General features: G+C 37.2%; 3 protein-coding genes across 5 annotated transcripts in view; 2 read left to right on the plus strand and 1 right to left on the minus strand.

Annotated features, from left to right (window-relative positions):
* Positions 1 to 8,703, plus strand: part of srgap1a (SLIT-ROBO Rho GTPase activating protein 1a) — a 118,103-nt gene extending 109,400 nt beyond the window's left edge. For 2 of the 3 annotated variants that reach the window (XM_038305511.1, XM_038305512.1), the window contains exons 21-22: positions 5,073 to 5,427; positions 6,351 to 8,703. In XM_038305511.1, coding sequence (XP_038161439.1) covers positions 5,073 to 5,427; positions 6,351 to 6,761 — 766 coding nt within the window. In that variant the 3' untranslated portion in view covers positions 6,762 to 8,703. Of the gene's footprint in view, positions 1 to 5,072; positions 5,504 to 6,350 lie in introns of all 3 variants that reach the window. The other variant, XM_038305513.1, reaches the window with a different exon arrangement.
* Positions 8,704 to 9,947: 1,244 nt separating this feature from the next.
* Positions 9,948 to 13,833, minus strand: ccdc113 (coiled-coil domain containing 113). The gene is made up of 9 exons (XM_038305583.1): positions 13,725 to 13,833; positions 13,245 to 13,380; positions 12,549 to 12,710; positions 12,330 to 12,473; positions 12,047 to 12,157; positions 11,425 to 11,523; positions 11,226 to 11,333; positions 10,580 to 10,735; positions 9,948 to 10,395 (listed from the first exon to the last, which is right to left on the minus strand). The coding sequence occupies exons 1-9, from the start codon at positions 13,811 to 13,813 to the stop codon at positions 10,279 to 10,281; spliced, it is 1,122 nt and encodes a 373-aa protein (XP_038161511.1). The 5' UTR covers positions 13,814 to 13,833; the 3' UTR covers positions 9,948 to 10,278.
* Positions 13,834 to 14,113: 280 nt separating this feature from the next.
* On the plus strand, positions 14,114 to 22,933 carry LOC119796786 (protein mono-ADP-ribosyltransferase PARP12-like). The gene is made up of 11 exons (XM_038305503.1): positions 14,114 to 14,481; positions 16,795 to 16,930; positions 17,020 to 17,281; positions 17,356 to 17,499; positions 17,587 to 17,770; positions 17,973 to 18,147; positions 20,852 to 21,075; positions 21,174 to 21,261; positions 21,370 to 21,497; positions 21,593 to 21,744; positions 21,877 to 22,933. The coding sequence occupies exons 1-11, from the start codon at positions 14,162 to 14,164 to the stop codon at positions 22,131 to 22,133; spliced, it is 2,070 nt and encodes a 689-aa protein (XP_038161431.1). The 5' UTR covers positions 14,114 to 14,161; the 3' UTR covers positions 22,134 to 22,933.
* Positions 22,934 to 27,025: the final 4,092 nt, after the last annotated feature.

The raw sequence follows: 27,025 nt of genomic DNA on the forward strand, positions 1-27,025 counted from the left end.
TTTCCCTTTTAACAGGAAAATACTTAACTGTGAATAATTAATTTATTTGGCTTAATTTTTGACAATTCCATGTCCTTGTATAGTTAACCGACGGCACACTTCTGTGATGGACCACTGACCAGAGCGTTCTGTCATGTTTTTGATTAGATCAGAAAAAAAAAATGTGGATTGTTTTCATGATCTAAATCCCTATATTACCCAAAGAAATAGTAAACAACCTGTGAGCTGTCACTTTGTTGACTGCTTGTAGAATAAGTGTACACTCTGTCCCAGTGGTGGGATACTTGTGAGGTTACACTGCTCCCCCTGCTGTTTCTAAGTTGTTTCTGCACTTGTTTACTCTGCAGAATCTTTACTGCAGTCAAAGAAAAAAGATGGAGCATGAAACTCATATTAATTTGTATTGCTAAATATGATTTGGATTACGTAAAGATACTGTAATGAGAGTAAGGTGTGTTAGTCTTCATTGCCTCCAAAAGCATTATGCTCAGTTGGAAGCTACAGAAAAAGGCAGACGCTCTTTGGGAGCACTTAGAGGTCCTTAGATGGTTATTGGTGGGTTTTTTAACCATGAATTGGAGAGGTCACCTAAATAGATTAATTTAGGTCTTTATTTTTCTTTGGCTTGAAACCAGATTTCAATAATAGTCCATACATTTGCAAAGGGCTTGAAATTAGGAGCATTTAAAGGTGTAGTGGGGGTTCTTTTTCTGGGTGGATCATCAAACTAAGTCTCAGTCCGTTCTACGTGCTCGTCCCCATTTTAACCTAACCCTATGCAGAGAAATACTTGGCTGCCAAGAATTACCCCCCCTCTCGCACAATGATGAGAAAGCAGATTGAAATATGAACAAAAAGGGAACTTTTAAAAATATTTCTATTGTTTTCATATTTCTTATGCTTGGATGCCCTATAATTTAGAGTTTTGCTGGACAGATCAATTCAAATGAATATGATTTTTACTTGCATGGAGAAAAGTTTAAGTCAATGTGCTACAGTCAGTGTCCGATGAATATTTTCTCTGCTCAGTGGATGGCATTTCCCGCTATTGCTATCAACACTATTCTATAACATTTCTGACAAAACATTAGGAATATGTTTAAAAGTTCCCTTTTTTATTCATATTTCAATCCATTTTCTCATCAATTTGCAAGAGTTTAGGGCAATGCATGCTCCTATGACAGGAGAGGTTATTCTCTGCAGGCAGGATTTTCTCTGCATTTATCTGTCCACTAAAACTCAATTTAAAGGGATACATGCATGAGAAATATGAAAACATTACCAATATTATTTAAAGTTCCCTTTTCATTCATATTTCACTCAGTTTTCTCATCATTGTGCGAAGTGGATGTAATTCTTGGCAGCCAGGTATGTCTCGTCCTAACACAGTGGTGAGTCCTACATAGTGGAAAATTGCACATCTTTTGGAAAGTAAGCTTGTATGAGCGATGCAAACAGCAACTTTTAAACAATTTGTGAAAATCCTTTACTATTTTTAATATTTGTCTCCTATGTCAGTTACAATTCTGTCTGTTATACGCCACTGTGTTTTGGTTTCAACCATCTGAACAGTCTCCCTCAGATAAAAGGGACTGGTTTAAATCTTCAGCACCAACCACCAAGGCTAAAGTCTATAATAAACAGCAAACTGCTGGTGCTTTAGTGTCACTGGTCACAGTGCAAGCCAGTATTGGTTCAACAGAGCAGAGAAGGTGCTGACAGGAGTGAAGTTTATTTTTACATTATCAATGCTGCCAAATTTGCTGAAGGGACGATTTTTCAAATGTTACTTGGGCCACACAGATTGTTTGGATTGAAGATAATCCACGCAGATTACGGTATATTCAAACCCGGGGAAAAAAAGTTTTAAGAAACAGAAAGCCAAAGAAGTAACACAGAATTGATGATAGGTGGAGATGTAAACTTTTCCCTAATTTGACTCAAGACTTTTTGTAAAGATATAAACCAGTCTGCTACTTTGAGTTGATAAACTCTTTCTCGTGGCTCTTCACGGTCCGTCGCCGACATCCTTATTATTGCTTCTTGTGTAGCAAAGTAATGAAGCCGCCTCTTACTGCTAATGATTATAGCTCAGACAGCACTCATTATGCAGACGTGAACTCTAAATCTAAAGCCATTTGTCTTTGAGAAATGATCAGCGGCTGAGTAATTCACTTCTTGTTTGTCACGGGGGACAAATTAAAATTATTGATCATACATACATCAGTTTCCAGATAAAATCGATCTGATGTTTTCATTTGTTTCCTTTTCAGAGAATACAAAAGCAACTGCTGAAGTCTGCAATAATATTGCTAACTTTTAAAAATATAATTTCAGTTTTCAATGTCTCATAGTTTTGATCTTGAAGCTGCTGCTTTAAGTTGAAGATATTAAGGGTAATGATAGGAGCTCTATTTGGAGAGTAAAGGTATAACTGACTGTTTCTAAATCACAAGTTTTAAAAAGGTTTATCTTGCTTGAGCTATAGTTGGTGGAATGTGTTGCAATCTCTGCCTTGTGTAGAGTAACAAATGTTTTAGGGGGGAAAACTGTTGCAACCTTGTACATTTCTTTTTTTTTTAATGGGTGTATAAAGGAAAGTTTATGCCCAGCTTCTCGTCTCTGTACAAGTATTGTGTGTCAGAATAGGAGTTGTTTTGAATAAGCTGGTCCAGGTTCAGACAGAGGACAGATGTACAGCTTCCACAGCTGCACTTCCAGGGATTATGCTTCAGCGCTCTGATGAACACCAGACGTCCCTCTGGATAACATCCAAACCTGCTTTGCCTCCTTTGCAAAAGAACCTTAATAGAGAACAGTGGGGTTTACAACAAAGTGAGATTAATCTGTAAGCGTGTTTACCTAAACCTGACGCATAAAGTTTTTAATGTTACAAAAGTGAGGTCAGTAGATGGAGCTCTAAATGGAGTCATAGAGGAAATTAATTCAAACTTGTTTAGCTGGATATCTATAATGTGATCAAATAAAGCCAGAAAAAACAACAATTTCCAACCATCAGAGTTCTCTAACTTGAAACACAAAGACATTTCTAAAAGCTATATTAACAACATTTAAGACAAACATTTATGGAATATAACCCAACATAGTCATCAAATATCTAGTATAACTTACTGAATATCTATAGAGGTTTTTCAACTTACTTTTTTTTTTTCTACACTGAAAAAAAACATGTAACGTTTACTTACAAGAAGTTAGGTACCTGTTCCCACATAGAAATTCTTTGTAAATTTCCATCCATCCATCCATCCATCCATCCATCCATCCATCCATCCATCCATCCATACCAATCAATAAAATCAAAGTTTTAGTAACTAAGGCAAGTTGATTTAACATACGAAATCAATTAAATGTTACTACCAAATTTCTCTTGTCAACATAAGATATATTTCTGTTTTGCTAGTAAATTTTACAAAGAGGCACAGAGACGTACAGCCAAGAAAACACAAGAAGAATTTAGATCAGCCAATTAACCTAACAGTCATGTTCTTGGACTGTGGGATGAAGCCGGAGTACCCGGAGAGAACCCACATATACACGGGGAGAACATACAAACTCCATGCCGAAAGACCCTGGACCGGGCATCAAACCAGGAACCTTCTTGCTACAAGGCAGCAGTGCTACAAACTGCAGCCAACAATTAAATATTATTTTCTATTTCTGACCTAAACATGATCCGACAAGGAAAAAAGCACCAAGTTTACTTCTAATATCAAAATGTATCTTACCTGCATCTGTTAAGTTGGGAATTTATTTGGATTGTTTTGTTAATACCAACTGGATAAGATGAATTACATTTACTAGTCTTTTGATGGATATAGGTTTACAAATTAATTCAATAAAAGTTGTCATTTTGAAGTAAAGGCACTTACATGGCAATTTTTAGTACTTTTACATAAAAACAGGTAATATTTTCCAAAAAGTCTTGTTTTTCAGTGTGTAGTTATTGTTTGTTAGTTGTGAAAACATCCCCCATTAAAGAGCTTTTCTATTATTCCTTTTTTTTTTTTTTTTTTTTTTTACACAGACTAGATCATTGGACAGTCTTTATTTGACAAAGATTATCAGACTAAATAGAAAAAAAGTTCAGTGTATTAGAAATATATAAATAGCCAAACAAAGTCTGGGGCTACATTATGTGAAAAAAAAATTGTCCCCTAATCCTAATAGGGCGTTGAGCTGGAACAACTGCCATCATGTGTTTCTAGGATCTGGCAAAGAATCTTTTACTTTAACTATGATGTGTTTTACTGATCAATCATTACAGGTTTTATTTATTTCAGACACATTTTAGGGTTTTCAGAATTAACAGCCTTGAAAATTTGTGCCTCTGCATCTCAATGGAATTTAATCAGTCTTTTTCCAGGCCATTCACAAGCTCTGTACAGTTTTTATGTCTGCTTTTTAACAAATAAAGTGGTGGACTTGTTGGTAGGCTTAGTAGGTATTTCATACAAATTGAAAAATAATAATAATTTAGCCTATTTCACTTTGAGTTGTTTAAAAATTAATTTTTGCAAGTTAAAAAGCTCCAATGTTGAGCAGTCATATTCATATGCAGTATGTTTAGCAAATTAGAATAAATCATTAACACACTTATAATGAAACAGTTTTTGTTTTTTCCTTTCTTGCTATACTTATAGCTGAAGAATATCATCATTTGAGACTTTTCTTCAAAAGAGAGTGAGGTTTACCATAAAAAGTTTCATGAAACTTGTTTTTCTCATTTTAAATTGGAAAAAGCTCCAAACAGTAGAACAGTAGTGTTACACGAGTCAATACATGAGTCAAGGACTGAAATGAATCTCACTTAATACAATTTTACAGACTGATTAGGATATTTATAGCATTATTCATCTATTTATTGAATTAAAGCATCATTCAGTTATTCCCAAACTAAAGTGTTTTGTTTCAAACTCTTCACCTCTGTGCAGCATTTAATTAGCTTTTAGCAGATTTTTAAATGTTAAGAATTCTGATTCTGTATCAGCTGAAATCCTACGATTAAATATATTTATTTGTATCTTTTTTGTCTCATATGTTTACTCATGCAGGCATAGAAAAAGATCAGACCCACCAACTCGCCGACCCCCAGCCCGCCCCAGCAACTGCATGCTTCATCCATCCCAGCAGGGCCACGGTGGGACACCCGAGATGGGCTCTCCAGTTCTGGGCCACTACAGCCAGCGGGACATGCTGAGAAGCCACAACCACATGCAAATGGACAGCCCCGAGCGGAGGAGGCGCACCGGTCACGGCAGCCTAACCAACATCAGCCGTCATGAATCCCTGAAGAAGATGGAGAGCCCGCCAATCCGCCGCTCCACCTCTTCAGGCCAGTACACGGGCTTCACTGACGGCTTACACCACCACGGCGGCAAGCCCTTGGACCCGGAGACCATCGCACAGGTCAGCGCGGGACGAGCGGCGACCACACCGCAGCTCCCTCCACCATCAAAGCCCTGCCCCGCCCTGTAAAAACATAGTCAGTCCATGTCTTCTGCTTCATCTGGCTGCTACTGTGTCGGTGTGCTCCGTACACGCAAAAAATTAGCTTCACAGGCAGACAGCAGGGAGCGCAGCTTGGCATTGGGAGTCTTCCACTTTCAACATAACTTCTATAATTAAACCCAAAATGGTCTAAAAACATCTAAAGCTCTTAAAATATCAACATCAGCATAGGTTTTCAGTTTCTGTTTTATGCGTACAGAACATAAAGAATAGTTGATAAACAAATGGAAGTTATATAGAAGCTCAGGAACCTTTCCCACGGTCACAAAGAGCGCTTTAGATTGTGTTAGGTTGTCTGCCTGCTTACTGTGAGAATGCTCAGATGAGCTTTTTTCTTTGCTCATCTCTGTATCTCCTCTGAGGTAGAAAGTCAGCATGCAAATAGTGATTTTTTCTCTTGCTTCATGCATGTAAAATAGAAAGCATGCAAAACGAAAGCATGTCTTCTCCTTTTTGTAATTTTTCTCAGTTTTGTTGAGGCTCGTTTCTCACACTAGTAGTATTCATTTCTGTTATAGATATGGAGAAATATTTGAAAAGGCGAAAAAGAATATGAAAGAGCAGAGAACATGGGTAGAACATGGCAGCAGGACCAGACTCTTGTTTTATTTCGTATTTTAAGATTTGTAAGTTTAGATAAGGCCTTTAAAACTTGTATTTTTCATATTTTGCATATAAATTAACTTATCTTTAAGTCTTTTTTTTTTTTTTACAGCTCTTATAGGTGTTGGTCTATAGATTTAAATTCCCTTTTTAACTTCTAATTATCTGTTTCTCCTCCATAATCCTTATAATTCTTCCACCCTTTTTTGTTTTTGCAGGACATAGAGGAAACAATGAACACTGCTCTAAATGAGCTGCGTGAGCTGGAGCGACAGAGCTCAGCTAAGCACGCCCCTGACGTGGTGCTGGACACTCTGGAGCAGCGTCAGACTGCCGGCGGCGGCGGTGGAGGAGGCTCCACTATGGCGAGTTCCAACGAGTCCCTGAGCCCCATCCATGGCATCATGCTGCGGTCAACTGCCAACACTGAGCCACCCATCCGCCGCAGCACCAGCTCCTCCAGCGAGGCCATGAGCACCTTCAAACCCATGGTGGCCCCACGCATGGGGGTGCAGCTGAAACCCCCTGCTCTGAGGCCCAAACCGATGGTCATGCCTAAGTCCAATCAGGCCCCGCAGCCTCCTGCTGGACCTGCTCAGGACCCTCTAGATAAATCCTGCACCATGTAGGCTCTGAAAAAGAAAACAAAGATGGGAAGCAAAACCCTCTACCCATTTCTTTGGGTCTGTGAAATTCCTCCTGTGTTTTTAGTACACAGAGGACAAGATCCAAAAGATCTTTGTAACCTTTGTAATTATAGGTTGTAGTTACAATGTAGACTTGGTTGTAGCTGATAAAATGATCTGCCATATAGTATAGTTTTTAAAAATGAATTTTGAACAACAAATCACAGCATCTTCCTTCAGATTTTAGATTTGGTTGGTTTTCCAGATAATACTAAAAAAATCAAGCGAGTGCAGGAGAACTGGAGCAGCCACAGTGGTAAAAACAGGAGGAATAGTTCTCCATATCTGGGAGTGCCCATAACGATGTCATGCTTCTACACCTGAGATGTAATTGATCTTATCTTTTCAAACTGTGCTGGACATGAAACTTTATCAAAGGAGCCTAAAAGAACGTATCTATTAACAGTACTCTGTTAATAAACCCAAAGTACTGAAATATTTTCCTTTCCTTTCTGTTGCATGTAAACTGCAGCTTCATTCAGCTTTTTTTTTTTCTTTCTTTTCGTTTTATTCTTTAAGGTGTATAATGTCCTAGAAAGCAGTAGAGAAACTGCCTCCTTTTTGGCCTCACTAAGATCATTTTAAACTTTATTCTATAATAACAAGAAGATAGCAGAACTGGATAAAACCACTAATTTGTCGTGAACCTGAATGCTTCACTTCTTGCATATACACCCAAGACTGTATGTATGCCTTAGTATATGTGTCAGCCATGAGTGTGAACATTTGATCACATAATGCGGGCCACATGTCATAGCCTCCTGTATGCCTTGGCTTTATCTACCCAAAGACATGAGTGTATAAGTTAAAGCATGGATGTTGAATCTCCATATTCACTGATGTGCATGGACTCTAAGAGTGCTGCCGGTAGCCATGGACCCTATGACTGTTAGCCTTAGCATATAGCCACTCCCCTCATTCTGCTTCTGTCTGAATATAGCAGTTTGCTTTGAGCCTTACAGTCTGTGTTCTGTTCAGGTGATTATGTCACTTATGGGTTTGTTTTTTTATTTTGTTTGTTTGTAGTTATTCCTCTTGAACTGGTTATTATTGCTCCTGTGTGGGTTTATGAAGCTGACAAACTAAATAACATGAAAAAAATAAGATAATAAAAGACTGTACATTGCTCTGCTCCTGAACTATAATTTCAAGATGCAATAGCTTCAGAAATGTGTTTGTGCCAGACTCCAGGAGCTCTGTACTTGTCTTTTTTTTTTTTTTTTTTTGCCTCTGCAATATAGAAACAACATCTGGGTGCACGTCCTTTTGTTACTAAACAAAGAACAAAATGGGTTTGCAATAATAGGCAACGGTCTCTAATAGCAGGTTTACACAATCGTTGAATTGATTAAAAATATGTGCATGAATCAAGTTATTTTCTGAATAATTATATTTTTTTATATTTTATTATTATTTTCTTCAGGAGGGTTAAAATCACTTGTAGCCTATGTAATAGAAAACATAGGCAGCAGGGAGCAAAGGTGTGTTTTTTTCTGGTCACCAGTAACGGGGAGGATGGTAGGACTCCCTTAAGCTGTCTGTAGACTTTAAACTAGTCTGTTCTGTGCATCATTAGTATGTACTTGTAAAAGTGCCTTTGAAAATGTTTAAGTGGAATTTCATTCTTTCTTGTCGCGTTTTAAATGAGATGCTGCAGTTTTTCAATAACGTGTGTAGCAGGTAGGAATGTTTCAAGAGTAAGTCACATTTCCCAAACAGTTAAATGTTAGAAATAATATTAACCATCTTAAAGATTGTGACCTTGCACTTTTATGTATATACTGTAAATATGGCATGTAACATCACAACATCTAAAGTTCTTTCCATGGAGGATTTTTTTTTTCTTTTTTTTATTTTAATAAAGGAAATAGTTTGTGGAATCTGAGATGGATTTTTTTATTCGCTGATACTTTATTTTTAAATGTTTTTATTTACAGGACATAGTTTGGGAGTTTTTGGACAGTTAAGAAACAAACATAAAGCAACTTAAATAGCCAAATTCTCTAAATTAAGTTAAAATATTTGCTAACATTTAACAAAAAGATTGAACAGTATTATTTACCTTTTATTTCATACACACTGATCTATATGTAAACACAAATTAAATTGCCTTTAAGTTTAAAATATTTATCAAAGAAAGAATAATTGCTTATTGTATCTCTAACTTATTTCACAGTTTGTTACAACTAAAACTGAATGTATTTTATTGAAATCTTTACTGATAGCCAGTTGTAAAGCAGAAGGATAAGGAATCTAAAGAAAAAAATTCTGAAAAGTGTGGCTTGTACTTGTGCTTAGCTCCCTTGAATCTACTCCTCATAGAAGCAGCAAAGCTTTTAGTATTTGTCTACAACCTTTGAGCAAAAAGAGACTGATTTCTCTTTTGTCATTCTTCATTGAAAAAGTACTTTTGATCATTTTAAGAATGTCTTAAAAAAAAAGAATCCTAAGGATCAGTAACAGGTTTTTTAAATTAGATTTACCGTATTAGCCGGACTATATGCCGATACTTTTTTCCCCCGCTTTGAACCATGCAGCTTATAAGAAGGGGCAGGTTTTCTGTGGATTTTTCCTAACTAGTATAGGGGAAGTCAAAGTTGGAAATTAAAGAATAAGGGGCCATTATTCATTTAGCACAAGAGCATGCTAGCAGCACAACGGAGAACAAATGTCCCAAATTCACATATTTTGACATTTATTTGCCGCATTAAAGTTGCCGAAACCAATTAAGAGACTGGGTTCAACTCCTGTAGAACTGAAATAAAGAGCAGAGGAAGCCCCATCTTTAATAGAAGCTCTTACTGCTGCGAGCAAACAAGATAGCTAGCATTCTCCTTTGTCCCTCCTCCAGGGGCTATATGTAGAGCTCCCCCTACAGGTTTGGTGGGAGATAGTTCAATGGATATCAGCGGCTTATATATGTTTGTTTCCGAAAAGATCTGCACTTTAACTGCCCTAAGTTCATGGAAGAACCACTCAGTCTTACCATTTGTATAGCTTTTAAACTGAAATAATAAAATATTTGAGCAACTGTTTTCTTCCTGCTACTTCTCCTTAATAGCCAGATGTGTGACAGATACTCCCAAATGAAATCATTCTAGCATAAATGACATGGCGTTGAGGAGTTAGCATTTGTGTAGGCAAAACATCTAATAAAAATGCATTTATTTCACCACCTTTCAGACACTTAGACCGGTGTTTCCAGAAGTTTAAAGGATCTCTTGTTTCACTTTATTAATGTAAAAGCATTTAGAGATAATATGTTCTGAATCAAATAAATGGCATACATGTTTATCTACTAGGTGAGATGACTACATCAGATGAATGTTTGGCTTTCAAATCTTAAAATAGTCTTAATTTTCCCAGGTAATAAGATGAACTTTTGCAAGAGAATTACAATTTCGTTATTCATAATGACAAGTCATTGTTATCTATAGTCTCCTTCACTTTAACTTCAACACTATTTTCCTATGTAAGGGAGCTTTACTGAGATCTGTTGCTGACTTCCAGCCTCGGTGCAGTTTGTAGGAGCGTCTCTCTGTTTTCTCCATTCTCTATTGTGAGTCCTCAAGGCCATCTAGTAAAAACAGAGACATTGTTGTTATGAATACAATCCCGCAGCAGTTTTTTTCCCAACAAGACAACTCAGAGTTTGGTTACTGAGAATAACCCCATCTTTATGTCATTACATATGGGACAGAATCCAGCAAGTCATTACTGAAGGCATAAAAAAGTCGGGTTGGGTAAAATTATTCATGTACCTCAGCAATTCCAACTTTTCTCTCCCAGAGGTGAACGCTCTGCTGCAGCTTCTTGTGTTTTTCCTTGGCATAAACATACTCGGTGATTTGAGGACATTGATAATCTCTGAGCTCTTTGCACAGGAGTTGGTTTACGCCCTCTGCTTTTAAACGCTCCTAAAAGATAAAACAGGTTTAAAATGACTTTTTCTAATTTTCCCAATTAACAAAAAATAATTTTATCATTTCAGAAGTAAAAAAAATATAAAAAGATGTGTTTGTCTGGGTTGTACTTTAAGGAACAACAACAAGACAAGAGAAAATCAATCAATTTTACACTTTGAAGTCATATTCACTAAATCAAAATATATATTTATTTCTGTAGCTTATTTCAAAAAGTGAAACACATCAAATATATTAATCACACACAGACTGGTGTTTTACACAATTTATTTCTGCTAATTAGGACTATTTCTTCTTACAGCTGACATTTAGAAATTTACATGAGACCAAAAAAAAACATTTTGAATATAGGAATTTTGCTCAGATTGTTATTGAATTAGATAAAAAAGCCTTAACCTCAAGAAAAATGTATTCAAATTTATTGATTATTACATAATATGGATTTACTATTTCTGTTATTAAAGTTTGTTTATTCTTAAAAAACCTTCTCGGCATGCTGTATCTCTTCCTCAAGCTTTGCGAGCCTTTCCTTTCCTTTAGTGATGTCATTGGTCAGTTTTGAGGATTCCAGTGTTAAACAGTGGAGCTTCTCCTGTTTCCAAATACAGAAAGAGATACAGATTAGACCCACTGGAGACAAACTTTTCTGTTAAAATGTTAAACTTCTTCATTTCTTTTTTTACCTTGTGTGAACTTAAAAGACGCTGAACCTTTGAACTGTTATCTTGAAGTTCATTAAGGTTTATGTCCATTTGGAGTTCACTGAATTCTTTAACAAATACCTTTTTAAAAAAAGACCGACATTTATTTTCCAAAAAGCAAAATTAGAATAGTTAAATCAACCAATCATTGAATTTATTAACTTTTGATATATGACATATGTATCAAAAGGTTATATGGTTTGCAACAGCGCTTTTCCAGACTCTGTTGTCCAGAGTTCTGAGTTTTCTCCACTGAGTTTGAAATATAAACATTTTTGTGTCGAAGGAAGGAAGGAAGGAAGGAAGGAAGGAAGGAAGGAAGGAAGGAAGGAAGGAAGGAAGGAAGGAAGGAAGGAAGGAAGGAAGGAAGGAAGGAAGGAAGGAAGGAAGGAAGGAAGGAAGGAAGGAAGGAAGGAAATTACAGGTAGGAAGGAAGGAAGGAAATCATAGGTAGGAAAGAAGGAGGAAGTACGGAGAGCATACAAAGAAGAAACAGGTGAACAAGAACAAATAAATGGAACAAGAGGGAAATGAATCAAATAAGGAAAGATAACAGGAAGAAGGAAAAAGAAATAAAAACATTTTCCATTCTCATTCCACCTACCCCATATTCAGGAGCACTTGTCTCTTTTTTCTCTTGGAGCTGCTGCAGGAGCTTCATCTCTTGCACCTTTAGTGCTCGATTCTTCTGATAAAACTTTTCCAACTGGGTGACCTTTTTTTGGTTCATTACAGAATTTGGAAGAATATAATGAATAAAAGAGCAAATGAACATATACTTTAGCTAAAAACAGTATGTGTTTGTTGGATAAATAAAATAAGTGTACAGAACATGTTCAAATATTTTTTTAAGCATGTGCTGATATTTGACTGACACCAGTTTTTACCTTTGATTTGTCTTCAATGTGCTTGAGTATATTCTCAGGCATCTCCAGATGGCTGTCCTTGGTAGGTTTAAAAAATCTGATTTCAAAATCATTTTTCACCTTCTTGATATCATTTAAACGCAGTTCAGATTCTTTTAAGGAGGACTGGAAAACAAAGCAGATTGTCTAATAAATGTCCCACAAGTGTCTAAATGAGTGTTTTAAAACGTTAGTAGTAACCTTGTAGTTTTCTAGAATTCTCTCATATTTCGTTTTTAGTTTCTCCATATCTTGCTGGGTCTCGGTTACTTCTCTCTGTGCCACATAAAGTTTTTGCTCCAAGGTGAGCAGCTGGGGAACCTCAGATAAATTTGCCAACGGCCTCTGTCCCCTTTCAATTTCCTAAGGGGATAAACCAAAGCAGGTGGGTTTATCACATCAGAGTAATTTGTCTTTAAACTTTATGACAATGCAACAGGTTGATTACATACTATCACAACCCCCCGGTCCTAGTTGTTTTTAAGTAATTCAGATAAAAAATTATAAATAGGATTACATTAGTGAACATAAAGCAATCAGAAACCTAATGATGATAACCTGTGAAAAATACAGCTGGTTGATACTCTAATATTGTGGGTTTTTGTTGTTATTTGCAGTCATACCAGATTACAGTAACAGAAAACATCTAGTAATCCACAATGTGACTGTTTTATATGCTCCATTAGAGGAGATTCATTGTGGTATTTAGCTCTATATCAAAAACAGCAGTTTATCTGGATCTGGTTTGTCAGTCCGGTCGGTAAACTAACATCCTCTGTGGATCTGTCTTTATTATGATGTGGCACTACTTATTGCTCTAATGTTACTGGTTCTTCCTTTAACAATGTATTTGTTTTGTTTTTTTCTAAATGGATAACGTGGATAACCCCTTCTTACCCCGCTGTATAATTTTGAGTCTCCTGTAGATTGTGGACTGTCTCCTCCAGTCTTAGACACTAAGTCCTGAGGTTTCAAACGACTAATAAAGTTTTCAAACATGACATTTTCTGTCCGAAGGGCCTCATTAGAACACCTATGAAAGAAAAATTAAAGATCTTTATTGTCATTATAGATGGTATAGGAAAATCTAGGATGGCATTATGTTGACAAATAATCTAACAAAAGCAAGAACATTAAACAGGAAATGTTAGTAGGCCTACATGGTAAACCGATGTTTGTCTATGTAAGGTGTATGTGTAATGTGATTATGTATTTATTATGTTTTTTTAAACATGTTTATAGTAAATGGGCTTAGCATCTATCTACGCATGAAAACTGCTTCATTAGAAATAACAAATGTAATCAATTGGGCAAAAATATAGTTAATTAACACATATTTTAAGTTGCCAAAATCATCACACTGTTTTAGATTGTTACCTGAGTTCCTTTATTTGGTCGCGAAGAAGTTGTTTCTGTTTATTAATGAGATATTCTTCTTTTGCTTCTATCAATAGCTCGTCCTCCATGGTTGCTAAAAGGGAGGAAATGTAAGCAGTGGTTGCTAAGGACACGTGTTGCCTTCACTTGCATCAAGTAAACATTCTCATTCCCAAAATTTTGATGGTTAATCGTTTCATCAACAAAATTAAGAATGATATGCAAAATTAAAATAACTTAACTTACACACAAAGCTATGTTAATTTACATGCATTGTGCTGATAGCTGTTTAGTTCGAGGAATGAATATAACCAGTGACACATTGCCCTTTAATTTCCATATAAACCGAAACTTATCCGTTTTGGTTTCAGTTCAGTGCAAATTGCCCTTCCCTTCTCTCGGTCCGGTGGTGATTGTTTGATAACACTCTTGTCGGGATGGCTTCGACTATCTCCAATTTAATTTTTAAGATTTTGTGTGATAATGACGGTTGTTTAGATTTAAGGCAGCTGAATGCGGAACTCGCACGGAGCAGTTTTGGTGTTAAAGTGGCGAACCTGCGCTCCGTCCTTATCGATGACGGTAAAATTGCGATTCGGACTAACAAACAAAGATGCCCGGGGCATGACATCGGGCCTGACAGTCTGATAGTCGCTAAAACCAGTCTGAGACTTTGCCAGAGAAAAGTTGGGGAATGCACCCAGTGTGATAGTTTACACCTGTGCAGGTATTTTGTCTGCGGAGGTTGCACTTTCGGGTGAGTTTCTATCTATTCTATCTAGTTCAGCTTTGCAAGAAGTTACTTCGGAATTCGGTGCGATATAAACTCTTATTCACAGGTTTTATAGACTTTATGGAAATTAAGACTACTGCACATCTCAATGGAGGTTTTTGCATAAGCAGGGCCGTAACCAGGATTTTTGAAACATCGAGGTCAAATATTGCGATAAATCTTACTTGACAAAAAAAAAAAAAAAAAACATCCTAATATGATGACTTTTTAAAATATATTTTGGAAACGTGAATAAAGAGAGTTAAATATTTTATATATTATATATAATTTTTATTATATATAATTTATATATTATATAATTTTGTCTCATGTGCATTGAAAGCTTTAAAATAGCTTTAGCAGAAATCTGTATTCTTCATAATGCAACAAGAGCAACACAACTAGGCTACCTCAAGAAAAATGTAGAACTATTTCATTCTAATATTTTGCTCTGTTTGCATCAATATTTTTAAGTAGGCTCCGACTGTAAAATAAAATCCAAGTGACAGTTACTTGAAATGCTTGCTGACGTGATGAGCATCCTATTCCTAGCCGTGCTTTGAATGATATTTTCAATTCAGTTTATTTGTATAGAGCCAATTCACAACACATGTCATCTCAAGGCACTTTATAGTTCACCAGATCATACAGTCAAATTGATTCAAAGTTTTCTCTCTAAGGAAAACCAGTTGATTGCACCGACTCATTGACTCAAATGCAATCCCTCATACTAAGCATGCTTGTAGCGACAGTGGAGAGGAAAAACTCCCTTTTAACAGGAAGAAACGCCTAGTAGAACCAGGCTCAGTGTGAGCGGCCATCTGCCAAGGCCGACTTGGGTTCAAGGAGACAGAAGCAGAGATATAAAAAGCAGCTGTAAAAAGGCAGCCCCGTCCAGGAAACACACAGCCGGGCAGACGAGCGCCCAGCCAGCTCCCATGTCAGAGGATGACGAGAGCACATCTTGCCAGTCCAACTCAGAGAAACAGGACTACACTTGAAAACAGGCCGATCTCCAACATCTATATTCACTGGTGAAATGAACTCACCTCCCTCTTTTTCCCCTGACCTGTTGGCTTTCTAAAGCTCAGTTTACTTTGTTTCAGCGTAGATTTCTTCATCTTGCCTCCATTTCCAGATTCCACCACTAAGAATTGCTAGCCTGTTCTATCTTGTGGTGTTCAGGGCGTGGGTGGCTGACTTTGGCGAAGGAGCTGCGTAATATGATAGAATGCAACGTCGGATCCGCTCAGTCTTAAAATAACGTGATGTTATAAGGTGATTGTGGACTTTATTTTATTTTTTAACAAATGAGAATGCATGCTTATCTTTACACTAATCAAAGTCAGAACAATTTTCATCATATAGTCTGACATTTCTCTGAATTAAAAATAAAATAATATTAATCATTTAAAAAAAAAAGGGAAAATACAGAGTACATGACCTCGGTGTTTTCAATGCTGGTTACGGGGCTGCATATAAGCTGTCACTGGGTCGTCCAGCAAACTCTAACAACTTCCTCAGTATTACTGACCAAACCTGAGTAAAACTGACAGAAAACATGAAATTACAGGTTGATAATAACTGGTCTACCTGAATAAACAGAAATAATTTTCGTCTATCCTTAATAGTTTTTTACGTATTTACTTATTTAAGAAAACCATTAGCTGTAGTTATTCAATATAGGCCTATGTATTCTTAAAGTGAGTTTGAATTAGAACATTTGTGATTATTTATTCAACGACCTTTATTATTTATTCAGTTGTGCAACTATTGATCTTCAGTCTCAGCTTGATCTATCTGAAATGTCTAGGTAGCAAAACCATTCTTCCTAAATAAAAGAAAAACACATAGTACATGTTTCTTTTTATTAGAATCAATATCTTTTTATTGCATCCAGGAACCTCTTAAAGTTAAAATGCTTAAATTTGCAATATGTTCTGTAAATTTCCTGTATTCAGAGTTTCCAAGTTTCTCTATTCAAAAAAGATTTTTTCAGCTTTAACAACAAATTTGTTTTACCCCAAAAAAGGCAGCAGATGGCAGTATTTAGCATTATTCAGCCATGTATCTTGACCAATCAGATCTTGACCAATTTTCCCTTGTTATTTAACCATAGTAACTACAGGCTGTTTCTAACTAGCTTCAAATTCAATTTAAGATACATCAGAATAATTAAAACCAAGAAACAACAGCATTAAGGGACAATTTATAGATTTTTAAACATTAAGAGCCTATCTATGAAGCTACATTTATTTCAGTGTGCTAATTTTATGTTGTACACTGTTGTCATTTTAGACCAAAGTGTAAAAATCCGCACAGTCTGGCTTCCTCACACAACGCGGAGATTTTAAAGAGATATGGTCTTCAGGATTTGACAGAGAAACAACTCTCGCAGCTTTTATTGCAGAATGACCCTTTTCTGCTTCCTGAGGTGGGAATCGCTGACTAAAATATAAATAAAGATTATTTCTCACTGCGCTTTAAAATGTTCTATTCATTCTATTCAATTATCTTCTATAGGTTTGTCCTCATTACAATAAGGGTGATGGTCTGTTTGGCTCCTGCAAATACCCCACCTCCTGCAGAAAGCTTCATGTCTGCCAGCATTTCCTCCAGGAGGATTGCAAGTTTGGCTCTGGATGCAAGAGAAGCCACAGAATTGATGAAGAAGGCATTAAGCTTTTCAAAGGATTCAGTCCGGGGAATATCCAAAGCCTCTACAAGATCTACAGGAATAAATTCATCATCACTGCAAAACAAGAGAGTCAAGCTGTTGTTCCAGGTAACTACACTTTGTTTATGTTCACTTTTTTACCGTCAGAGAATATGTGACATACATCCTTGCATTTCAATCAGTGTTTCCAGCGGTGACATCTATTCGTCAGCCGCCTTCCCAGCAGCCTTTGAAAATCAGCTCTGGACCCCTCTCCAAACCAAACAGCGATGTCGATAGGCATGAAATCTGTCTCTTCAATATTCGCACAACCTGCAGCTTTAAAGGTACCTGCTGCTGGTAGAGCTGAGCTCTTACATCTAAGGTAAAGTTCATCTATAAGCAATGTTAATGCTCTTGGTTTTCCATCACAGAGAACTGTGTGCGTGTCCATTGGAACCTACCTTACAAATGGGAGGTCTTAGACACAGATGGTGTAACTTGGAAAGACTTGCCTGATATGGAAGAAATTGAAAAGGCATATTCTGACCCATCATTGAACACTAGCTGCATGGATCCTCTCCTCTCTGGGTTATTTGCTATGACTCTGAATCTCAGGTAAATAAGAAGGCAAATGTTAACTGTTAATATAGTCAAACCTAGTAAAGGCGTCAACGAAAAATGTATGAATGAACGTATTTACCTTATTTTACTCTGACGCAGTCAAATAAAATGTATTGTGGACAGTTTTCCACAAAGTTGTGAAGCCTGGTGTGTGAAGACATATTAATAGCATAAAGGTAATCTAATTTTCTTTCAGAGCTGCATCTATAAATCAAGAGTATGTTGACTTTAAATCAATGACCTATCACGGCTCTCCGGTCCGCCGCCTGTCCACTGCGTCTTCTGTCTTACATCCACCACACTTTATTCTCACAACTCAGTGGATCTGGTACTGGAAGGAAGACGATGGATCGTGGATCGAGTATGGAAAGGTGATAAAGAATTGATTGTTCTACTTTTTTTGGCCTAATTATTCCAGAAATTATCATTAATAACTCTTATTTCTTCTGCTGCTTTACTTCTGACAGGGGTTTTAAGGTATAGAGGACGATCTTTTATTTTCGGGTGGATCATCTAAATAAGTGGTCTTCCTAATTGTCAATCATTCTGGTGATATGTTTACGTAAGGCCGTCCTACATGCTCGTCCTGTTAACTATATTTTTCTTCGCATGCATACTTTCAGGCATATACCTTTGGTGAGCTACAGTTTCAGACAGTCATTGAAGCCCACTTTTTCTTATGACCCTCGGCCATTGTCAAAGAAAATGGCCGGGAGTCATAAGAGAAAAGTGTCTACGAAGTGTATGAGGAAAAAAACAAAGACCTCAGAAGAGTCAGATATATCCTAGAATGCTTTGCCCGGAAAGCTCTCCTCACAAAGCATTATGGGATTTGCTGTCAGAGCGTCCCTAATCACAAAGATGGCGCAGGCGCCGCAAAGTGAAGGAGAAGTTACGTGCCCAACAGAGCAAAAAGTCCACTATATACTCCCCACTCTATATAGTGATTTAGGGGTTAGGGCGGACATTTGGGCACAGTAAGCTTGTGTGAGTTATAAAAACAGCAACTTTTAAACAGAGTGTGCACGAGGAGAAATGGGCTCATGCATGCTCTCGCATGCTCATTTTTTTAAGTAGAGAGGGAGGGGCTTTTAAAAAAACTTGCAAAAATCCTCCACAATACCTTTAAGGTAATGCTGTTTGTACAAGAGTATTCAGCTGGTTTATTGCAGTGGTTTTCTTTATGAATCATTGCAGACAGAATTGCTGGAGGAGTCAGAATACGGTAGTTTATTTTGGGTTTGACTTTGAAAGAAACGGCTCAAGTGGTCAATTTCTAGCATTTACTACTTACGTCTACTGTAGATCTGATGAATTAAGAAGAGAGCCTTATTTGTATGGTAAGAGTACATTTCGTAATGAGGTTAAAGGGTTTGAACACATGACTTAAAAGTTCCAGTTTTACTCAAACAATAATTAGCAATGAAAGTCTTCTCTCAGACTAGTTTACATGGGGAAAGAACTGCCAATTAAAAAATATACAGGTCTAAATCTATAAATTTGTCAATAAATATGTCTAAAATTTATATTTATTCCTTGTTGTCAGGTCATATATTAAGGCGACACCAGATGTTTCAAATGTAAGAATACAAGTTTATAAATTTGTAATTTAAACTTGTGTGTTTGAAGAGATGTAACTTGTATTGCAAACTTCCAATCTTGTTTTCTCAGTGATGAAGTACCTGATGCCACAAGTATCTATGAGCTAGAAATACAAATATTAAACCTTTTCGTGTTTAATGACTTTGTTTACAAACATTTATGCATACAGTATTTATATACAGTTATTTTACCCCATCGGTTTAGCTTTGCATTGTGCATTTATACAGTCAAAACCAGATGTAAGTTAGGATTACAAAAGTTATTTCTAAAAATATCCAAAGAGATAGATTTATGTTCACATTTATAAGTTTTAATTTGTAAAGTATTTGGTTGGGCTGCCAGTTAAATTTCATGATTTTGGTCAGATGTTTCCTGCCAGGAGATCTTACAGTATATTAGTTTTATTTAAGCCAATTCTTTAGAACCAGAACTGGAGTGAGCAAGCCAAGTTCATAGAATGCCTAGCTTACAAACAAGCCTTTAGCTCTGCCCCGTCTGTAGGACATAGATTAAGGCTTTTAATGCAACTCAAAAATATTCAGTTGGAGCTAATTTGGGAGTATGTAGTATTTGGTTTACAGTTTGGGTGTTCTCAAGAGTAGAAAGGTTTTAGACGTAGCAGTGCAGCTTCCAGATTTAAACCTCAAACAGCATATCGGCTGAATGTCACACTGAAAGATCCTGCCATCCTAAAGATGAAAGCACTAAAAGAAACTGTGGTCTTTGAGAAGCATTACATTAAAATTATACAAACAATGTCAGTGAGTCAATGGCTTAATGCAGTTATTACACCATATTAATCACCTTTTTCATTTTTCTTACCTAAAATTAGATTGTTCCATTGCAAATATTTTGCATACTACTGTCATACCCGTGGTGGAGATTATTTGAAATAAAACAGCATTATTGCACAAAACTGACAGCATGACTACAGTATGGGAGAACAGTATTAGTGAGTATTGGCAAGGGTGTTGCGATAAGATACGCATCACAATACTTAGGTCATGATACGAGACTATCGAGATATTGCAATATCACAATATATTGCGATGCTCTACCCAACTAATATCAAAATTAAATGTAGATAAAATAGCAAGCACTGTAAATGTTGATCAGTAGACACTGATCCTTTAGTTATTTTTGGCAGCCATGTTGTTTGTGGTTTGTGTAAGTTGCCGTCTGCCAGAGTGGTGGTGCAGCAGCACATTTTCCCCATTATGGAAAAATGTTTTTTTTATTTTTTTATCAGGAGCAGAAAGATCGCTGTTATATTGGACAGCCAAAAATGGCTTTTTATCACCAAACTGATTTTTCCCCACACCTCTAGAGAACAGTGCATTAATTATACATAATATAAAAACTTATATATAGGCTACAATATAAAAAAATCAGAATAATGTAAAATGTAAAAAACATTTTATTTTCATATTAGAAAATGAATTGTGACATATTCTTTGCTTGTGCTGTTTTCAGGGTGGGGGAGGCACCACAGTGTCTTCTGAAACACTGGAGAAAATGTACCTGGCAGAAAAAGATGCAGAGGTCCCTTTCCAGGCAGGCAAACATCAATATATTCTTCATTTTAAAAGTGCAGAAGGAAGCCAGATGTATCAGAAGAATATAAAGTACCAAACCAAGAGAGAGATCCGAAGGAGGCCTCGCTTTCTGTCAGCTAAGGATGTGAAGGACCTCAAGAGGTATTTTGTTTTATACATCACAAATTCCTGTTTCATGAAATTATTTTGATGATATTTTTATTTTTATTAATGTTTTATTTTCCTAATATCATATATAGTGGATCAGTACTACTTTCCAGCTCCTCCACAGTTGAACATATTCCATCCCACTGGTGCAAGAAAGCCCTGCCTGATATTGGATATAAGGTACAGCATTTGTTTTATTCCCGCTTGATGGATTTTTCTTTAATTTGTTTTGTTACATAACTAATCACATAAATATCCCTGCCTGGCATTTCTCCTCTAATGTTGCAGCTCGTGCTTCTCTCAAGTCCTGATCCACATTATAAGGTTGAAGAGAATTTCAGACGCACCATGCAGTTTAGTAGAATTGAAAGCATCCAGAGGATCCAGAACCCGTCTTTGTGGAAAGTCTTTCAATGGTAACACAGTTTAATTTGGTGTAAATTTCTGTTATATTTATCTCTTAGTTTGTATGTTTTATGCGACGGATTTAAGTTTAACTCCGTCAATTCAGGCAGAAGGACCAGATGCAGAAGAGGAATGGTGGGAAAAATGTGGATGAAAAGTTTTTATTCCATGGAACCGAAGATCACTTGGTTGATGCCATCTGTGATCAAAACTTTGACTGGAGGATGTGTGGCGTTCATGGAACAGCCTATGGCAAAGGTATAATCAAATGGACTGTTGATATAATGAATTAACAATTGGTTTAATCTAATCTGTGTTTAAGACAGCAGCATTTAAAGAATGGGAATGGTTGTATCATAAATTTTTTGTGACAAATGTATTTATTTCTAGGGAGCTATTTTGCCAGAGATGCATCCTACTCAGACAAATATTCCAGAGTGGGAAGAAGTCTGAATAAGATCATGTTTGTTGCTCGAGTGCTGGTTGGTGAATACACAAAGGGAAGGAGCAGCTATGTTCGACCACCAACCAAACCAGGAAGCAAAGCCTTCTACGACAGCTGCGTTGACTCTGTTAGCAACCCCAGCATATTTGTGATCTTTGAAAAACAGCAGATTTATCCAGAGTACCTTATCAAATACAGATAAGAAAAGAATGTTTATTTTCTATTCCAGATAGATTAGAAAAATCTATAATGTAATGCTTTTTAGCTTAAAGCAACGGTGCACATAAGGGAACATTTTGCTGGGTATTTTGGTGAATATGAACATATTTCACATTTTTTTTCTTTTTTTTGCTCTTTATTGCCAAATATTGCAATTTAGTGGGATTGAGTGTGGATCACAAACCAGATAGTTAAAATGATAACAAACAAAAATAAATAAAACAGGTGTACAACAATTGAAAATAATGTGGAATTGAAATGGACAAACAGCACAGCCTGTGGGAGTTAATTTTTCATCTTTTTGACTTGACTTTAGCACTTTTTTTGTTTTATACATCTGTTTTTCCCAGTCTTGTGTGAATATTTCTTCTTTCATCTTGGCTAATAATTGAGTCTTCCATTTTTAAGATATTTTCTATGGTGACCAGCCATTAACCATATGTTGCTATCTCAGTCTTAAGCTAGGTTGTTTTTTTGTTTTTTGTTCTTTTTGCAGCCACCAACAGTATTTCAATTAGATTTTGGTCATTCTCATGCACATTTTTCTGCAAGTGTCCTAGACATAACACACAACAAAAACAATGTGTCATTGATGTTCTACTCCCCTCTGAAGACACACACTTCCAGTGGAGGTTTTAAAAGAAGCAGCGTCCTTTTTCAACTTTCTGTCTTGCCGGTAGCCACCTCGGCTGCGTAAGGCTAGACAGTAAAGCATTAAAGTAGCAACCAGAACACCTCTTGAGAAGTCTGCGCTCACAGGACAAAGTCAGACTGCCTTTTTCCTGCAATGGCAAATGCCATTTTTGCACTGAACCACTGCAACTTGCACACTGTCTCTTATCCTCTGCACTGTTCACACTTTGACCACTGCTGCACTTTTTGTATTTTTCTATAACTCGTGCCATTGTGAAATATCAATGCAACGTTCATAAGCTGTATGTAACGCAATTTCGTTCTGTATGCACCCTGTGCATACAAAATGACAAATAAAGAAGTCTAAGTCTAATACAGATGGAGCTGAACGCAGTGTTTTTATTCTTTCTGCGATTCAAACCTTGTTGAATGCAGTGTTCCCTGAAGCCTGCTGTAGCAGAGAAAAAGTAGAGCGAATCCAGCTCTGCTAACTTAAATCTAACCGCCGCACAACGCGGCCACAATTGCTGTTCCCCGAAGGAGCCGTTAGAAGCCGCCAGAGCCCTGACTACCTGAGACTGATAGCAGCACAGAGGAGCTGCTGCTTGAAGGCGGCGGCAAAGTTTGCCCCTATTATAGCATCGGATTAATCCAAAACTCTTCAAGAGCTGCTCTTGGGTGAACGGACTGGACTGAAGACAGGGCCTGCACAAAACTGGACCAGGTGAAGGCCTTCACTCCACCGAACCAAAATTGGTGACATCCTTCCCAGCTTTCCATCTCATGCTTGGTGCTCTGCTTGGGTGAAATAGGAACAATGGATAGTTGTGTTTTATTTGAAATAAGCTTTTGGATTCAACTGCTGATGGTTTTATAGGTTAACTTAATGCTAATGCTTACCGTAAGCCACTACCAATGTCTGAATTATTGGTTTAATCTTGTCATTATCTGTCTTGAAACCTGTTTTGTTCATTTGTATTTTCTGCTTATTAGCTCTTTTTTACAAAATTTTGGTGGCCACATGTTCATCACTAGTTTGTTTGAGTGAATAAAAATAATTTTGTCAAGTAAATCACTATTCTAAAAACTAAATTTGAATTTATTTCATGCTCCTTGATGCTTTTAGTTGCAGGAAATATTTGGGCATTGGTAAACTCTACAGACCCCTACACCCTTGTAATGATTGTTTATAACAGAGGTTTGACTGTTATAGATGTCATGCAATACTTTTCTCAAGTAGGTCATTTTCATTTACGGTATGTATAGAAAAAATGAAAAAACAGTCTAATTTTAAAAATATCTAATTTCTATTTAAAGCAAGACATCTCATATTGCAAGGAAAGAGAAACTGATTATATAGTTAAATATTGCTTCCTTAAGCCATTAAAGTTAGTGAATTTTCCATCTACACATTAGTCAGAAACTTCTTTGCCTTTGGTGATGTACAGTTTTAAAATGCCCAAATCCACCATACCGTGTATGGTTAATTAGAATTGTATTATAAAGATCAATTTACAGTCAACAAAGAACTCTAGAAATGATTGTACTGTAACTGCAGAGGAACTGAAACCTGCATGTATCCTCTTAGAAAAACTAGAGGATTATTTTGATTCCTGACTAGAAGATGTTTATTTAAAGTCTCAAAGGGAATAATATGCAAGAGATAATTTGAATCTGAAGGTACACAATCATGGAAAACAAATATCAAAACGACAGTCATCAATAGCCTTTACAAGGATGGTATCCCAGAAAGGTAATTGCTCAAGGAGCTGGTTGTTCCCAGAGTTCTGTACCCAGGCATATTAACAGAAAATGGAGTGAACAGCAGCCTTGAGAGGATTGTCAAGTGAAATATGTTGAAGAGATGTGGCAGCTTCACAGGGAGTTAAATAAGGCTAGAGTCAGTGCACCAACAGCAACCTCAAGGACAGATACTTAGGCTATAAATGATGCATTCATTGTGTCAAGCCAGGCCTGTACCAGAGACATCAGGAGTCTCTTACTTGGGCTTAGAAGAGTTTAGGAACTGCACTGTTGCCCAGTGATCCAAAGACCTGGTGTCAGATGAAAGCAATTTCTGCATCTTATTTAGAAATCAAGGTCTCTGAATCTGAACAGAGTAGAGACAAAACAAGTAACATATATAACTACAGTTCTATGAATCCCGAATAAACTCCTGAGGCAGTGCATCAAGCACTAAATGATCACTCTTGTGCTTGCATAGTTTTGAGTATTAGTATGAACAATGTCAACTGTGAACTACATGATCAACGTAAGCCTGTATAACCCAAAGACACGGGGAGTTCAGTTCCTCTATATTCTCATGACACCAGTGATACAGAGGGACCCGAATGCTCTGGTGGTCACCCGGGATTCATAGACCAGTAGCTACATACATAACTTAAGCTTTGTTTCACCCCTACTGATCATCAGAGGGGGTGCATGCACTGAATGACATATGCCAACAGCAAGATGGTTGCTGCAGGACACCTTCTAGAGGATGAGGTCTGGGAGAGGTCATTAGCCCACGCTAGGCGAGTGAATTATATTCTCTTTCAAAGTGAATTATATTCTCTTTCACCATCACTGGATAAAAAGAGCCTCTAGCACAAACTGCAGAACCCATGTAGGAGCCCCGGGCACTTTGGAGGATACAACTGTCTGACACCCCTCAGGAACAGCGTTATGACCCTACACTTTCCAAAAGAGCAACAGTTGACAACGTGACAATGGGAAATGGCACGTAGACTTTCAAAGGGAAAGGGGGCGGTCCTTAGTCCAGCAACCCTTTAAGGAAGTTCAGCAAAGGCGGAATGGGACAATGCTTGGTATCCAGCCCCCTGTCACCACACCAGTCAGCGAACGCTTCCCACCTGGCAGAATAGACAGCCCAGGTAGAAGGTGCCCATGCACAAACCATGGTACGGCTTACACACCCTAAGTCCAGGTTGAGCCCTGCAGAGGCCTAAGCCAGAACTACTCCACCAATCCAGGTCCAACCTGGATGGGAGGTGCATCAGTGAGCTGAATTGGAGCCTGCGGAGAACTGGAAACAGAGTCCTAGCAGAACAGAAAGGGGCTACCAGCAGTAGCTTGTGTCCCGCCTAGAGAACCCGCAGGAGGGTCTGGGGAATCACCCCAGAGTACAAGAATCGTCCGACAGGGTGAAAAGTGGGTCATTTCCCTGGAGGAAAAGAGATCCTCCCCAATCTGCTAAATGTCACCCAGATGTGATCCACCTGGATCACCTTTAGTGATTGATACTTAAGACCGCTGTAGTGTTGTCCGACCAGACCAACACGTGCTTCCCCCAACGAGGACCAGCATCAGAACTGGAGGGGTCAGAGTGGAGAGCACCCAGAAGTCTGTGGTGCAGTCACCCCAGTATAAAAGCTGACCTAGGGTAAATTATTAATATAAATTCAGTATAAATATATTCATTACAGATGCTTGGAGCCTGAGTTAAGTTTCCACAATCAGCTATGGTTTGAGATGCATGACATCTGCTAGTGTTGGCAATCCACTCTGTGTTTTATGCCCCCTTTTTAAAAAGATGTAACTTTACATTCCCATAACAGAACTATTCCAAAAAAGTAAAAAAAAAAACAATCCACTGGAATTTGCCTCTCAAGAATGTTCGTGGGTCCACAAAGGGAGGGCTGGCTGGGTTAAATGTCTCAGTGCCACTTGTATATCATTGCCAAAGCGTATGCATGCTCTGGTCTAATTTTAGTACCTTAAACTTGAAAAAGCCACATTCAGAAAATATGTTTGCAGCAAAAGGAAAAATACAATTCAGTTCCCTTTTAACCAAGGTGGGAAATAGTCCTTTCATAAATAATTAGGTAAAGAGAGCCAATTTCGAATTTAAAATTCCCTACGTGTGTAATTTCAATATCATAAAGTGGAGTTTGATGTTGTAATTAATACAAAAATATTTTCTTTTTTTCTTTTTTGGAGCTATCTGGGAAAATACAGTTTATATATTGAGGTTATAGAAAAGCATTAAAAACATATTTTTTCCTTTACCTTAATTTTGTTCTCAACTGTGTGCTTAAAAAAAAAAAAAAAAAAAAATTCTCAGCCACTCTGTCACCCCCTGGTGGCCCGTTTAAAACCCCCCACTAATTTTGGAAAATCACTGACTTTTTTTCCCCTCCCATCATCGTCATATTATTATTTGTCATATAAAAGTTTTGAGCTATATATATATATATATATATATATATATATATATATATA

The sequence above is a fragment of the Cyprinodon tularosa genome, unplaced genomic scaffold (genome assembly GCF_016077235.1).
Source record: "Cyprinodon tularosa strain WSP-4 unplaced genomic scaffold, ASM1607723v1 ctg56, whole genome shotgun sequence".
Lineage (NCBI taxonomy): Eukaryota > Metazoa > Chordata > Actinopteri > Cyprinodontiformes > Cyprinodontidae > Cyprinodon > Cyprinodon tularosa.